Here is a 14601-nt window from a genome sequence, read left to right as displayed (position 1 = left end):
GACTACAACAATAAGTCAACCTTTGTGAGAGCATGCGCAATATCGACTTTTCATGGGAAACACGGTAGTGAGTTCAACGGGGATGGATCTCACAGAACTCGTGCATCCGTTGCGTCGGTTTTACTCAAGAAGCTATTAATGAAAGCGGTAAAATGAGTGACAGAAAATTCCTTAAAATAACGATAGAATCTAGTAGATTTTCAACGTGATCTTTAAATTGTGCTTTGTCTTAAATTTGTTTAAATAGTTTTGCATCCGTATCCACTATGTTGACCGGAATATTTAAAGGGTATGTTTTGAATAGGAACGGACTTTATCTATAATTTATAATAATTTATAGATATTAAAAATGTTCATTAGTTTCTAATTTTTTAAACTTCATATTTTAATAGTAATTAAATATTATTAAACATTGTAATATTACCTTGCCGTTGCTGAATATATTTAAACTTTTTTAGAACGCTTTTATGTTGCGATGACGAAAATTCTACCTGGAATAGTATAATTAACGCGGACAGACATCCTCTCAACGAGACTACGTCTGTATTACGTGTCCTTTATAGGATAGTAATTCCTACGATCGTAATTGGCGGCATTTTTGGTAATGTTTTAATATTCCTGGTGTTATCTACTCCGGTGTTTCGAGGAATTTCATACCTATATCTCCGAGGACTAACTTTAGCAAACGCCGGGGTTCTTCTATCTTGGATACCTGTATGTATGTATCACGATATGAATATAAAAAATATTAATAATTTAATTAAAAATATTTTAAATAAACATAAGGTAATCAACGATATTTTAATTTAGATGTTATATTATATTATAATTTAGAATTTCTAAATAAAAATATATGATTTCAGTTATTAGATTAGGATATGGAACGAGGAACAATTACCCGTCTGTTTTTTACCACGCTCATTTAGAACTGGTTGCCGTAAACACGTTCGCTATAGCCAGCATTTCAATTATGACTTGCTTAATTGTCGATCGATATATCTTCATTTTTTTCCCGGTTCGCATCCGCAGCAGAAACGCACGCAAAAATATTCGCTCTTTTATCCTGTGCTCTTTTATTCTTGGATTCGCGGTATCGTCTTTTTACTTCTTCCTTTTTTTTGTAAAAAAATAATTACTGCCTATGAAAGTTCCAATTTTACTTAGAATCATTTTATAGGTAAGCGCTCCGCTAACAGGGATGAGAACGGTATATGAACAGCAAGAAGATATCGGAACTCTCTTCACACTGCGTGAAAACACCTCTATCACCCGAAGTGCTTTATGGAACGCATACATTTGGATCATGGAAGTTGTGCTACGACTCTGCCCAACTATAATTCTTCTTTTACTGAATAGCTTTGTGGTCAAAAGATTTTTGCAGCTCAATGCTAGGAAGAGAGAATTTCAGTCGGTTTCGGAGAAGTTTCGTACTGCAAATGTCCCTGAAACTTCTTTATTGACCCGTAATCGAGGATACAGGTAGCGTTTAAAAAATAAAGATTATAATGCACCTTCAGAATTTTCTACAAATAAAAGTTAAATTAATAATTATTAATAATAAATTAATAAATAAATACAATTTAATTGTTACAAAAATTATTTGTTTAGAGAAGAACAACATTTGACTACATTAATGTCGATGATGGCAATATGTTTTATAGTAACAATGATCCCATCGATATTGCTTGAATTTGTATATTATGATTATAAGAGTACAGATGGTGCTTACCTCTTATTTCGAGCATTTGCTGCTGTCACGGAGCTTTGTAATTTTGCTATCCATATTATCATATACTTTATATGCAGCAGAGAATTTCGGAAAGAATTCTTCAAACTTCTTCAGGTAAATACAAATTTGAAAAGATACTCAGACCAAAGTGAAAGAATTTGAAATCGAATTTTTTAATTTAAAAAATTCGAAATATAGAATAGATGTAGGAAAAGTACAGTAGAAGAAGATCTTGAACGACCAGTAGGTGAAATCGAAGATTATAGTCGACATGGGACAACAGTTCGATTAACACCAGAGCAGACTAAGTTAAATTCTCCAGCTTCTGCAAGTAAATTGAATCCTATGGAAGAAGATAAAGAATCAGAAGTATTAAATGCCTCTGATATTGTTTAAAGATCATATTATAAATAGAACACTTTACATGTAATAAGATATATTAATTTATTTACATATATAATGAAGTATTGTTTTATTCTGTCATGCAGAAGTTATGTATAATAAAATTTAATTTTTTATGTATATAATTTCATTTAGATAATAAAAACTTGTTTGTAAAAATATTTTTATAAAGTAATATCTTAAATATATTAATCCTAATAGTTATAATATATTTTTTCTATCTCATAATATCACAATATTTGATCCAATCATTATTTTAGTATCTTTCGCAATCATTATGATAATATTAGAGGGCACTACTAGTTGCAGATACACATGGATATTCCTATGTCCATACAGATACACAATATCATCAAAGAACAACACATAACCTAAACTGTCAAAGTATACATAGACACGTCGAATAGTATTAGATATCAATTTATCTATCTCTGGTATCATTTCTTGTTCACAAAATTTAGTTCAATGGTGTTTTCTTCAATGTAGTTCATTGTTTAAATAGTTGGGTATGTGTTTAAACATATATAAATAGTTATTTCATGTCAAATATAATTTATAAATATATATTTTTTCTTTATATGTATAATATATACGATTAATAAGAAAATTTTACAGTTAATCCTTAATTATGTGTGAGTTACCACCAGAATTAGTTACTAAGCCTTTAGCTCTTATTGGCTTAACTGGTTTAGACATTGCAAATCCTGTACATCGGTCAATTTGGGATGCATTCAGTAATAATCGCAGATTAGAAAGTTCTGCCATACAATTTAAATTACTTAGCCCTACTCATGAATTCCCTACAGTAAAACCCAAGGTATATCATATCATATATAATTGTATAACATAAATCATGTATGTGGTTATTGAATTACTAAAATCTTATTGATATATTTCAGAGGAATTCATATGAATATTATAGGCCCAAAGGAATATTGAAACGTAATTGGATGAATAAATATCTTAATGAAATTCCAGCAGTTGTTGTTGTATTTTATAATTTAGATTGGAATGATCCTCAATGGAACGAGAAAAAGATGGAATGTGCTTCTAAAGTACAATCTCTTAGGTACAGATTATTTTAGATATCATTAATATTATTCATTAAAAAATATTGTAATCAATACTTTTGACTGCTTGCACTTTTAGAAATGCTTTAGATGGAAGAACTACAAAAATAGCTGTAGTACTTATACAACATTGTACACAACCTCCACCTGGTTCTGAAGATACTATTGCAACTGAACGTGCCACAGCTGTCTGTGGAGCATGTGAACTATCTCCAAAGTTATTATACGTTTTGCCACATGGAAATCATTTACTAGGATATATATCTAGGTAATTAATAAACTAATTGTAAATCTCTACTTTTGATTATATGCTTTAGTTATACATATTTATATGCATTTCAGACTAGAAAGTGCATTATATGATGTAGCACAAAACTTTTATCATCATGAATATCGTATTGTCAAAGGACATAGAGATCAACTTAATAAAACTATGCAAAAAAATGCATACAAACATTTATTTGTACGCCATCAATTTAAGATGGCATTTTTAAATGAATTAAGACAAGATCAAAATTTAGCACAGAAGTAAGTGTAATAACATAGGAAAAGATTTTGAGTACAAATAAAAGGTACAAAATTATTTTATAGGCATTATACTCAAGCATATAATCACTTATTGGAAATACCAATAACAGACACAAATGTGATGGAAATTACAACTATTGCTTGTTTTATAAATTATAAGTTATGTAAAGTAATGTTCAACTTAAATGTTCCTAAAGATGCTATATCGCAATTTAGACTTCATACTGACAGGTCAGAAATATATGTAATAACATAAGGAATATATAACATAATAATACTGTTACAATAACATTAAATTGGTAATGTAGATTTAAAATATGGACTGGTCCAAAGGAACTTATATTTGAACATCATGCTTGGATGTGTAGTCAGTTTTCTACATTTGCAGAATTATTTGATGATGCTATTCGACAGGGACTTCCGGGTGTCCAAACTCAGCACCCTGGATATTATTTTCAATCAGCAGCTCATCATGCAGGCTTAAGGCAAGCAGCTTGTAAAGAACTTTGTCAGGTATAAAAATTAGCACATTTAATACAAATGATATTTTTATATACAAAATTTTTAAGCATTATATGTATTGTTCTAGAATGTTACTAGTTATCCAGATCCAGACCCATTAGCAGGCGAAGAAAAACTTGAATTCTATGGGCAACGACCATGGTGTCCTGGAAAATTCAGTGCAGAACCCATAGATCCGATAAAAAAAGCACTTGCTATACAGGCTTTACAATATAAAGAAAAATACACAGTTCACCATTCTGTAAGAAACATATTTAATACTTTCTCAGTCAAAAATGTATGTTTATCTATAACTAGAAATAACTCTAATCTAAAACTACATTATATTTTCAGAATATAATCATTGCTTTACTGGGCAACGCAATTTCACAATTTAAGATATATAGGTGTCCAAGAATGAGGAGAGTATTAGGTATGATATATTTAATTAGAAGTTATATAGATTTTTACTTAATAATATGCATAGTAATTGTGTTTCAGTCGTACAAATGGCTGAAGAATATTATAATTCTAAAGATTATGGGAAAGTTCTAACGTAAGTCAAAAATTAAATATTATTATATTTATATAAATCTATTGACGCTACTAAAAGAATTTTATAGTATTCATTAGTTCAAAAGTTGACTCTAACATTATTTCCTCTAGACATATTTCATAACTTAACATCAAAATCATAAAATTTGATTGGCCAGATTATTGATGCACATGTTGTGGGAATATCACGGGGAACGGTGGCCCGTCTTAATCACAAATATCTTAAAGAATGCTTTACGTGCGGCATATCTCTCTACAAGTGTTCAAGACTACATCACCTTGGCATTTGAAGCTTTGGGACCTTCTACCACGTTTTCAGAGGATTATAAAGATGCTGTCTATAATAACATCATTAATATTCTTCATGTGAGTAACTTTTATTTAAATTTTGTACAATCGTTTGTAATTAAACAATTAAGCAAAATATTAAATTGCAGAAAAAACCACCAACTCCGGAATCTGACTTACCCGATGATGTGAGATATCCTGCAGTAGAAAAGTGGGTAGTGGAACTAAATAAGTCAGAACCAATTGTCTTTACAATTGATGATAATAACATGAGTTCGTTTATAGAAGTTAAAGCAAGATTTTTGCAGCCAAAGTATGCTGTCAATTCTATGGTTACTGCGGAAGTCATTATTAGGTAATTTTACAAGCTCATATTATTTTTATATACATATAGAAAAAAACAACTGTATAACAGAATGTTTTGTTTTATTCAGAAATTCATACAGCAGTAGTGTTGAATTTTCTAAAGTATCGATAACGGTTAATAGTCCAGGATATAATTCAGAATTCGTCGTTGCTGATGCTGAACATAATAATCTTATTTTTCATGGGAAAGAAATGAGAAAATTTCCTTATCAATTTGAAGCCCCACAACAAAATGAGAGTAGCGAAATACGTATTACGACAATCTCATTATATATGAGTAGTGATAAAATGTGCTGTATTATTTTGAGATTTTCTGCTATAGGGAGAGAAACAAATTTTTTGAGTCGATTATATCCTGAAATACAACAGCTTCGGTATGTTTAAAATACTGACAGATTGATATTTATGCAGAAGACTAATGCATTTTATATTTACAATAGTAGAGGAGAGTTTGAAACAATACAATCACTAGTCAGTGCTGAAATAAAACAAGAAGAATCTACTCTGAGTATAAGTACTGAATCCAACAATCCAGCACTTTTAGGAGAATGGCTACCTATTAATATATCTGTTGTTACTAATGAAAAAATATCATCAGCATTTTTAAATGTATCACTTGTGTCTGATGGAGTAAATGAACAGTCAAGTACGTATGTAACTTACCACAAAAGTCCATACTGCTATTTATTACGCATTACACACATTTGTCAATAACGATTCGTTAAATTGTAGCGGAATTAAGTTTGACAATGAATAATAAGCAGTCGGTAATATCAATACCAATTGATAATTTGGAAAAGGATTGCGTTACTCATCAAATTGTATACTTAAGGGCTCACAAAGTTGGTGATCGAGATATTCATATAAAGGTACACATTGTACTCTTTTAGCCCTTTAATTTTTGTAAAATAAAATAATGTCAATTTCATAACAGGTAGAATATACAAGATCTAAACAAATTAAAGGATCAAAAGAATTAACATATTCATTATCAGTTACAAAGCCATTTGAAGTGTCAACATTATTTTATACCACTCTTTTTGAACCACTGACGAAAGGCTTCATTAATGAACCATTTATAATAATGCCTCACATTGTTTGTGTGTCTCCGTGGCCTATAAATATTATAAATACTTCTATAGAATTGGTAAATAATATTTCTGTTAGTTATTAATCTTTTAATACAGATCATAATAATGTTAATTATATACTTATATAGGGAGATTTAATAGAAAGGGAAAATGGAAGTGAGGCAGTATCTGTTTTAAGTGGTATTACACTTTCTGCAAATGAAACAGGTACAGACGTGTATTGTTTGATACCAAAAGCAGGTGGTGAGCAACCTATTAGTACTGGAGTCTATACTATTAAATGGAAACGGTAAGCAAAGGTATATAAAATTCCAAAATGGTTAAATAATATAATATTAATAGTTGCTATTTCAGTGCAAATGATGATAATGCATTAGAAACCAGCAGCAGTGTTACTTTAGCACCTCTAGGTGTTGAGGACGCTGTAATTTGTTTGGAAGCCAAAATACCTGCTCATGGTTGGGTTCGTACACCATTACTAATATCATATTTTATAAAAAATCATTCTGACAATATGATTACATTGCGACTGACTATGGAAGCTAGTGATGCCTTCATGTTTGCTGGTCAAAAACAAGTGAGCACTCATTTTAAACTGTAAAACCTTATAATATGATTATTAATTTGGTCGTTTTTCTTTCTTAGATTGACATTTACATACTTCCAAAAAATGAAAGAAAAGTTGAATGGATTTTACGACCATTGGTGGCAGGTTTTGTACAACTTCCATCATTGTCTCTAACAGTTCCCACTGGTAATAATTTTATTGGTTAATGTATTTTTATTAATTATGTCTTGAATTATGTTTTATTTTTAGTTATATTTATATGTTACATGTAGATGAAGAACATAAATTAAGCAAAGTGCAGCTTTCGGAATTAGTAGAGCGATCAATACCGAGTCATATATATATTCTTGTAAGTATCGTAGTTACATTGTTTGCTATAAGTTTAGATTATAAAATTATATATATTTTTTTACAGCCAACTTCACAAACCCTAGAAGAATAAATAAAATAGCAAATAAAGAAAACAGATACCACAGGAGAAAGGAATTTTGTTCTTTTATCAAAATATATTATTGAACCACAGATACATTCTCCATACATTCTTAGATATAACAAGATTTCTTATATAAGAGTAATAAGATTATAAGTACCAATTTGTTAAATATAATTTATTTAAGTTATTTTAAAGTATAATAAACAAAAGTCCCTAATCCTTTAACACGCATTCGGTTACGTCAACAAGATACATATTCGTTGACGCAGAGATATCGATTTGTGTTGCCATAGGTACATTTCTATAGAAACCACATTTTTTAAAATATATACACTGTGGTCATGCATACGCGCGAAACACAGTATATTAATAATTCCTTTAAAATAAAAAATTTAATAAAACTAAAAATTATGATAAAACATAAATAAAATGGTGAATTATGAATATGAAGATCGTAAATAATGACATCAATAATGCCTGATAACGATTCTACGCATAATACTTCTTCGGAAAAACAAAATGAAACGTGCTTGGACCGATTGCTGACGCCTATTTTTCGTGTAAACTCGGAAGAATCATTGGCTCGTAATCGAAAATTTTTAAAGGTAATGGGTGTTATTATTAAGATTAATTCAGCACGAAATGTATATTATAGACTCTTCATAATAGAACCTAACATCTTTCATTTTTTATGCTGTGTTACGTAATCAGTAGTTAATGTAACAGTGAATCTTACTATATATTACACTAAAAAAATTATTTATAAATAGGATCTGGGACTTGCAAAAGCACGTTTGCGAACTTACGCTGCGTATACTCCAACTGATCGAGAATTACAACAACGTGCAACGGAATATCGCAAATATCTCCAGAAGTATATACGAAATTTCGCTCCATGACAAGTCGATTTTATGTCGGGAACGAAGTACATCCATTCAGTTTGATAACTCGAGCCGAACGAACAAACTTTCAAGTGAAAAGTTTGTTGATCGTTGGGATCGATGCATCAGACTGATAATTCAAAACGATAGTATTAAACTAACGAAAAAAAAGACAAACTAAATATAAGAATCTATATTGTCTAGTAATGTGTTAAAATAATATGTTTGATTATTTTAGTTACGTAATTTTATAGAATAAAGAAAATATATACTTACGGCACGACGATGATCTAATACGATGAATTCTATGATAGAGACGAATCGTTCCTATAGAAATACGAAAAGAAAACGCGTGGACAAGTACGAACGGTGTTCACCTGTAGAAATGGAATATTCACGTTCATTTTTTACGTGTGACGGCATTATCATCGCTCGTAATTACTGACACGCAGAACGTGTATGTACGATAGGATAAGTTCGTTTCAAAAGTTACCTGATAACGACCTAAACCAATAATTCGACAAAAAGCTATATAATACTCCAACGTTAAATTCTACCGACAAGTATAACTTTAGATTTCAATCTTTATAAAAATATCTTAAAAATTATACTGTTAGTATTGTGTATAAAATATTGTTTAAAATTAATATCATGTATAAATCGAAGTATTTATAATGATTATCGGTCGGTTACGATACTTTCATTATATTTCAAAATTGTAATTTATAAGAGGTTTTAAAACATCGATTAATACTTTATTAACTCTTGCTTACCTGTTCGTTGATAAGACATAAACATTCTTTATAAATCTATCTCTTATAATCGCTCTTTATTGAACAAAAATTTAAGAAGAACTGGTATGTAACAGCTGTGCCGAATAAGGTCTCAATATATAAATTTATATTTCTACGTGGCGTTACCTCATCAGCTGAGTAAACAAATTGATATTGAAACTTCTTGGTTTGACCATTGTAGGTAGCCTAAAAACATCTGTATCAATAGCATCTTTATCTCTCGTATATTATTTTCTTTGTAATTTCGTCTGAATGATAATGTAGCTCTCAATAATAACTTGAAAGAATGTTGCAATTTGAAATTCGGTCTAATTTTTATGAGAAAAATGAAATAATAAACTTTTTCGGATCCTTTTCACAATTATTTATTACAATAAATTATAAACAAAGTTTTTAAAAAATAAATTACATTTGCATATAGTACCAAAATCGTTTTTCTTTTCGTTAAAACTATGGAAATTAAGTTAATACAAGAAAAAACGAAATGATAATGTATATCGCTTTGAGGTCATTTATCACTAAGTTATGCGTAGAAGCATAAACCGGTATAAGTTTGCTACGCTGCGTTAGCAAAACTTTAATGCGTTATCGCCGTTGGCTAGTAAATATAATACCCATTAAAATAATATACCACTAAATACTATAAAAACATCGTTCATTGGCCTTGTAACTAGTAATATTTATTATTTTTTAGATATTTTTAACTCATGACTCATTTTTAAACAAACTGCAAAAAGAAAAATTATAGTTTTATTTGTAATCGGTAGAATACTAAGATATCAATTGGAATGGTATTTTTTCGAAAATTGTGATATGTAGTCATTTCTTAATTTATTATTTTTTAAAAATGGAAGAATTTGATGCAATGAAAATATATTATTCTTTCATTACTATTTTAAAAAAATAGTATAATTTTAATAAATAACTCTGTGTATATTTATACATATATCAAATATTTTATGAAATCGTTGTACTTTTAATAAATTAAATCCATTGATCTGAAGCACAAGTATTGTGGAAATATTCATTGTTTAGTTATTGGGTTGTCTGGAAGTTCGTGCCGATTTTCGATAACTGACATTAGGACAGATCTGAATATATCAGATTGATTGAAAACAAATGACATGTGCACATATTCTAAATTCTAATTTTTGAGAGAAAAGTTTGATTAAAATATATTAATTTTTGTTAGTTTTATACGCTCTTACATATGGAAGGAAACAAAGTGCATTATAGGCAGTTGATGCTTTTCTTCTACCAGAAAGGCAAAAATGCTACACAAACAGCAAACAAGATATGCGCTGTTAAGCTGTTGAGCGGAAAAGATCTCGAGGAAAGCGGAATAAATCACCTTTAGCTACCTCAAAAGCCGGTCTTCATCCGAAGATTCATGCTCTGTGTCTGATGGGATTGGAAAGGTATCCTGTATTACGAGCTTCTACCAAACAACCAGACAATAAATTCGAAAAAGTATTGCTCGCAATATGACGAACTAAAAACAGCAATTGGACAGAAACGACCAGAACTAGCGAATCGGAAGGACGTCATGTTTTATCAGGACAATGCGCGGCCTCATGTGTCTTTGACTACTTGACAAAAACTGTTGGAGCTTGGTTAAGATCTGTTATCCCACCCATCATATTCACCAGATATCGCACCTTCAGCTTTTCACCTATTTACGTCATTACAAAATTTCCTTAATGGCAAAAACTTTAACTCTTCAATCGGCATAAAAAATCATATTGAAAAATTTTTAGCCGAAAAACCTGAAAGATTCTGCAAGGATAGAATATTCAAGTTGCATGAAAGATGGGGAAAAGTTGTGGAAGAAAATGGCATTTATATAATTTAATAAATGTATAATTTAATAAATTTTCCTTAAAAATCGGAACGAACTTTTCGGACAACCCAATATCATACTATATATAGTATACTATTTATACTATATATAGTATACTATATATAAATACTATATAAATACTATACTATAAATACTAATATAAATACTATATATAGTATGATATTGGGTATATATATATATGTATGTATATGATATATATATGTATTAAAATAATTATGTTTAAATTAAATATTTGAAATCCTATGTATGCAACTAATGTAGCTTGCATACAAGACTAATTTTTACTAATTTAACAACTGCTACTTACTTTCACAGTTTACAGTTAAAAATATTTAATCATTAAGTACTTATGAAATTGTTAATTATGGGTGCAATTCTTTCAGGATTATTTAAATGTACATGATGAGTTCCTTCTACTTTGTGGTATTCAAATCTTTTAGCACCTAGTTTTATTTCATCTAATATTTTTTCATAAGATTCTGGATTATCAAATTTCATTCCGGGTACAGCACGAATATTAAGATAAGCGCACTTTATTCGAGATGCATATGCAAGTACTAGATCCAAAGATATCATACCCAATGCAGAAACCTAAAAATTAATATTAATATAAAATCAATACATAACACATCTAATATTTTATGTAAGATATTTTACCTTCAATCGTGGATCGCGTGAAAAATAATATCGCTCAGGTTCAGTGGCAGGTCGTAAACCACGTTTCATTAATATTATTGCGCCTTCTTTAGTTATGGAACCTTTATAAGCATCTTCAACAATTTCAAGCACTTCATTATAATCGTAGGATGGAATACCACCAGATTGTAGTGATTCATATTTTAGAAATTTGTCAATATTATCACTAATTATATCGGGACATTTTTTTATATCTCTTATACTGGGACTTGCAATATCTAAACTTATCATGAATTCTACTTCATCAGGAAAAGATGCAGCATATAAAAATGATATTGCTCCTCCTAAGGAATGTCCAAGTAATTTCACCTATGAAAATGACATTTGATTATGTATAAAGATATACATAAAGCAGAAGCAAACGAGAAATTAATATTGATTTAACATAAGTTATTATATATGTACAAAAATATATGCGTATATGTATATGTATATATATATACATATGTGTGTGTGTGTGTATCATGCATTTTGGTCTTATAAGGCATATATCTTATGTAATGCAACATATAGATAGTTAGATATACAGTTTAGTATACATTTTCAAGGCTGACTGTTACATTTATACAGCAATAATAATAAAATAAGGTTTGTGGCATTATACATTATGTATAATAACATTTATTTAAGCTAAGGAGCGGTGAGACTGAATCCACTCGCTAACCTTTGTCCACTTGAAATATTTCACAATTCTACGTAGTAGAATAATACCATCCCAATAAACATAATAGTACTGACATTTTGGATAATGGGAAGATAAACCATGACCAGGCATATCCAAACAGAGTACTGAAATCTCATCAGATAATAGAGGAATCAAAGTGTCAAAACTGCCAGCATTGTCTTGTCGTCCATGTAATGCCACTATTGGTTGAACCCCTTTGGGACCCCACCATTTGCCTACAGGTAATTGATTATTGTGTCACAATGAAATAATTACTTAAAGAAAAAGAAAGAGAAACAGGGAGAGACAAATTTAACTATTTTAAGTATATAAATATATCAGCATTCAAACTTCCTAAAAATAAATTTCTAAATAAGAATTTTAATACGAAACAAAGTTGCAGCTGATGAATTAAAGTTTGTTATCATCTTAATATATACATGTCCTATAGTTATACAACGACACTACATGGTTCATAATACATAATTTGAAGCAATTAATATCAATGACAATGAAGAATGCAAAAACTTATCATAAGCACATAACAGTCAACCTTGTACCAAATAACTTTTTATAATATTAATTCAATCATTATAAAGATGATCGTATAGTGTTACAATTTCTGCACTATAAAGTTAAGATTATATTTATATATGAATTCACATATATTTTGACATCACCAAAAACTGCAAGATACTTAGTAGTACTTTAGTAAAACTGAACTTTTGTGCAAGAAGAATATAGAATTATAAACGATCGTTGTATAACTTTTAATTGCTTGCTAACCTTGTTCCACTTATAATGTTTAACAATTCTACGTAGATTAATAAGCCCATCCCAAAATATGTAATAAAATTGTCCAATAGGAAGATGGGAAGATAAACCATGACCTGGCAAATCTATAGCTAGAATGGCTACATTTGATGGTAGTAATGGAATTAATTTATCAAATGTTCCAGCATTATCTTGCCACCCATGCAATGCCACAATCGGTTGTTGATCAATTGGTCCCCACCATTTTCCTAAATTGATTATTATTGTACTATGATATCTTTTAATTTTTATTAGCGTTAGTTAGTGAAAATTTTTGATGATTAATAAAAATTTAATGAAAAGAAAGATGAATTACTGACCGCTTATGATGCCCCATGGTACAGGTATCTGAATTTCCTCCACACCTGAAAATTATTGATATACTGTAATAATGCTTAATTAGAAGTCTGTAACATAGAAATATATTAACAAATAATGTGTTAACTTACTATGGATATTATGTCCATTTATATTTTTGGTAGGAGTAGATTTTGTTAAGACTTTGTCAATTGTACTCATTTTGTTAGTGATAGAATACTAGTTACTGTTCCAAATTTTCAATGGATATTATGTTGTTTATATATATTTATCGATAAATCTCACTTTATACAAATTTCGTAACAAATACGAAATTAATACTTGTCCTATTTATGATATAAAAGCGCAAAGTCATTTATTAAGTCAAAGTTCGAATACCTTCTCAATTATATAAAATGTGCACTTGTATATTATATATAAAAAATTTCAAAATTTAAAATATTATATCACTTATTGTGTTTCATTTACGATTTTCTAGACTACTTGTTCTTGAAAAATGTTATTAATAATCTAAAATTGATTTTATTATCAAACATACATGAAACGAATTCGAATATTAAGTATTATATAATTTTGACGACTATACTTAAGGATTTCGTAACTGATAACATATTCTTCAAAGACATTTGAAATATTAAATACCACTTTAAAATGCAAATTATTTTAGGTATTAAAAGCTAAATGATTAGATAACACACTTGATGTTTAGTAATATTTAAGTAATTCGATTTAACTATTTATAGTAATAGCATATCGGAAAATATATTAACTACTCGTACACCTACCGTCTTTCACTTACGATATGAGTTACTGATAATTTCACACTTTCGTATGGGTTTATTGACTTAGTAAGAGGTATAAGATTGCTACGGGAAACATATGAATTATTAAGGAATTAGTAAGTGATGAATAATTCTAACAATGATACGATTAAAAAACTGAAGACGTCAACCTTTAAAAGAGAGTAACGTGGAAGAAATGACTTGTCATTATTAATATTTACAGACTGATTCACCCACATAGTGATATAAAGTATAAGGTCG

General features: G+C 29.3%; 3 protein-coding genes across 7 annotated transcripts; 2 read left to right on the top strand and 1 right to left on the bottom strand.

The window, feature by feature from the left end:
* Positions 1-92: 92 nt before the first annotated feature.
* On the top strand, positions 93-2292 carry LOC100646403 (probable G-protein coupled receptor B0563.6). Its single transcript, XM_048404358.1, has 6 exons — positions 93-289; positions 459-718; positions 864-1090; positions 1178-1479; positions 1609-1843; positions 1928-2292. The coding sequence occupies exons 1-6, from the start codon at positions 267-269 to the stop codon at positions 2123-2125; spliced, it is 1245 nt and encodes a 414-aa protein (XP_048260315.1). The 5' UTR covers positions 93-266; the 3' UTR covers positions 2126-2292.
* Positions 2293-2463: 171 nt separating this feature from the next.
* Positions 2464-7718, top strand: LOC100646529 (trafficking protein particle complex subunit 11). Of its 3 annotated transcripts, none has more exons than XR_007223421.1 (21): positions 2464-2637; positions 2747-2948; positions 3031-3200; positions 3281-3469; positions 3544-3729; positions 3793-3960; positions 4038-4242; positions 4319-4492; positions 4585-4663; positions 4732-4786; positions 4944-5151; positions 5223-5428; positions 5508-5813; positions 5880-6085; positions 6172-6308; positions 6374-6586; positions 6659-6819; positions 6885-7107; positions 7176-7284; positions 7348-7447; positions 7514-7576. XR_007223421.1 is itself a non-coding variant. In XM_020868666.2 (21 exons), the coding sequence occupies exons 2-21, from the start codon at positions 2760-2762 to the stop codon at positions 7538-7540; spliced, it is 3285 nt and encodes a 1094-aa protein (XP_020724325.2). In that variant the 5' UTR covers positions 2465-2637; positions 2747-2759; the 3' UTR covers positions 7541-7718. The 3 variants fall into 3 exon arrangements, 2 of the variants coding, with proteins under 2 accessions (XP_020724325.2, XP_003394240.2); XM_020868666.2 differs by having other exon boundaries at positions 2465-2637; positions 5883-6085; positions 7371-7447; positions 7514-7718; XM_003394192.4 differs by having other exon boundaries at positions 2465-2637; positions 7371-7447; positions 7514-7718.
* A 1837-nt stretch (positions 7719-9555) lies between these two features.
* LOC100647012 (probable serine hydrolase) lies at positions 9556-14424 on the bottom strand. Of its 3 annotated transcripts, none has more exons than XM_012320674.3 (7): positions 14344-14424; positions 13690-13884; positions 13561-13605; positions 13214-13449; positions 11725-12072; positions 11375-11658; positions 9556-9933 (listed from the first exon to the last, which is right to left on the bottom strand). In XM_012320674.3, the coding sequence occupies exons 2-6, from the start codon at positions 13757-13759 to the stop codon at positions 11407-11409; spliced, it is 951 nt and encodes a 316-aa protein (XP_012176064.1). In that variant the 5' UTR covers positions 13760-13884; positions 14344-14424; the 3' UTR covers positions 9556-9933; positions 11375-11406. The 3 variants fall into 3 exon arrangements, with proteins under 3 accessions (XP_012176064.1, XP_048260317.1, XP_048260318.1); XM_048404360.1 differs by lacking the exons at positions 13214-13449; positions 14344-14424 and adding exons at positions 12428-12663; positions 14097-14211; XM_048404361.1 differs by lacking the exons at positions 9556-9933; positions 14344-14424 and having other exon boundaries at positions 11369-11658.
* Positions 14425-14601: the final 177 nt, after the last annotated feature.

The sequence above is a fragment of the Bombus terrestris genome, chromosome 3, assembly GCF_910591885.1.
Source record: "Bombus terrestris chromosome 3, iyBomTerr1.2, whole genome shotgun sequence".
NCBI lineage: Eukaryota > Metazoa > Arthropoda > Insecta > Hymenoptera > Apidae > Bombus > Bombus terrestris.
Note: the sequence above shows the minus strand (reverse complement) of the source record. Positions and strands in the feature narration are given on the sequence as shown.

Bases quoted from the DNA above. Each gene is read 5' to 3' on its own strand.
- LOC100646403 (XM_048404358.1), top strand. From the start codon at position 267: ATGTTGACCGGAATATTTAAAGG. The intron at 719-863 runs GTATGTATCACG...ATATGATTTCAG, and splicing joins TCTATCTTGGATACCTGTAT to TTATTAGATTAGGATATGGA. The intron at 1,480-1,608 runs GTAGCGTTTAAA...TTATTTGTTTAG, and splicing joins ACCCGTAATCGAGGATACAG to AGAAGAACAACATTTGACTA.
- LOC100646529 (XM_003394192.4), top strand. From the start codon at position 2,760: ATGTGTGAGTTACCACCAGAATTAGTTACTAAGCCTTTAGCTCTTATT. The intron at 6,309-6,373 runs GTACACATTGTA...ATTTCATAACAG, and splicing joins ATCGAGATATTCATATAAAG to GTAGAATATACAAGATCTAA. The intron at 7,448-7,513 runs GTAAGTATCGTA...ATTTTTTTACAG, and splicing joins CGAGTCATATATATATTCTT to CCAACTTCACAAACCCTAGA.
- LOC100647012 (XM_012320674.3), bottom strand. From the start codon at position 13,759: ATGAGTACAATTGACAAAGTCTTAACAAAATCTACTCCTACCAAAAAT. The intron at 13,450-13,560 runs GTCAGTAATTCA...TAATCAATTTAG, and splicing joins ACCATGGGGCATCATAAGCG to GAAAATGGTGGGGACCAATT. The intron at 11,659-11,724 runs GTAAAATATCTT...ATTAATTTTTAG, and splicing joins CACGCGATCCACGATTGAAG to GTTTCTGCATTGGGTATGAT.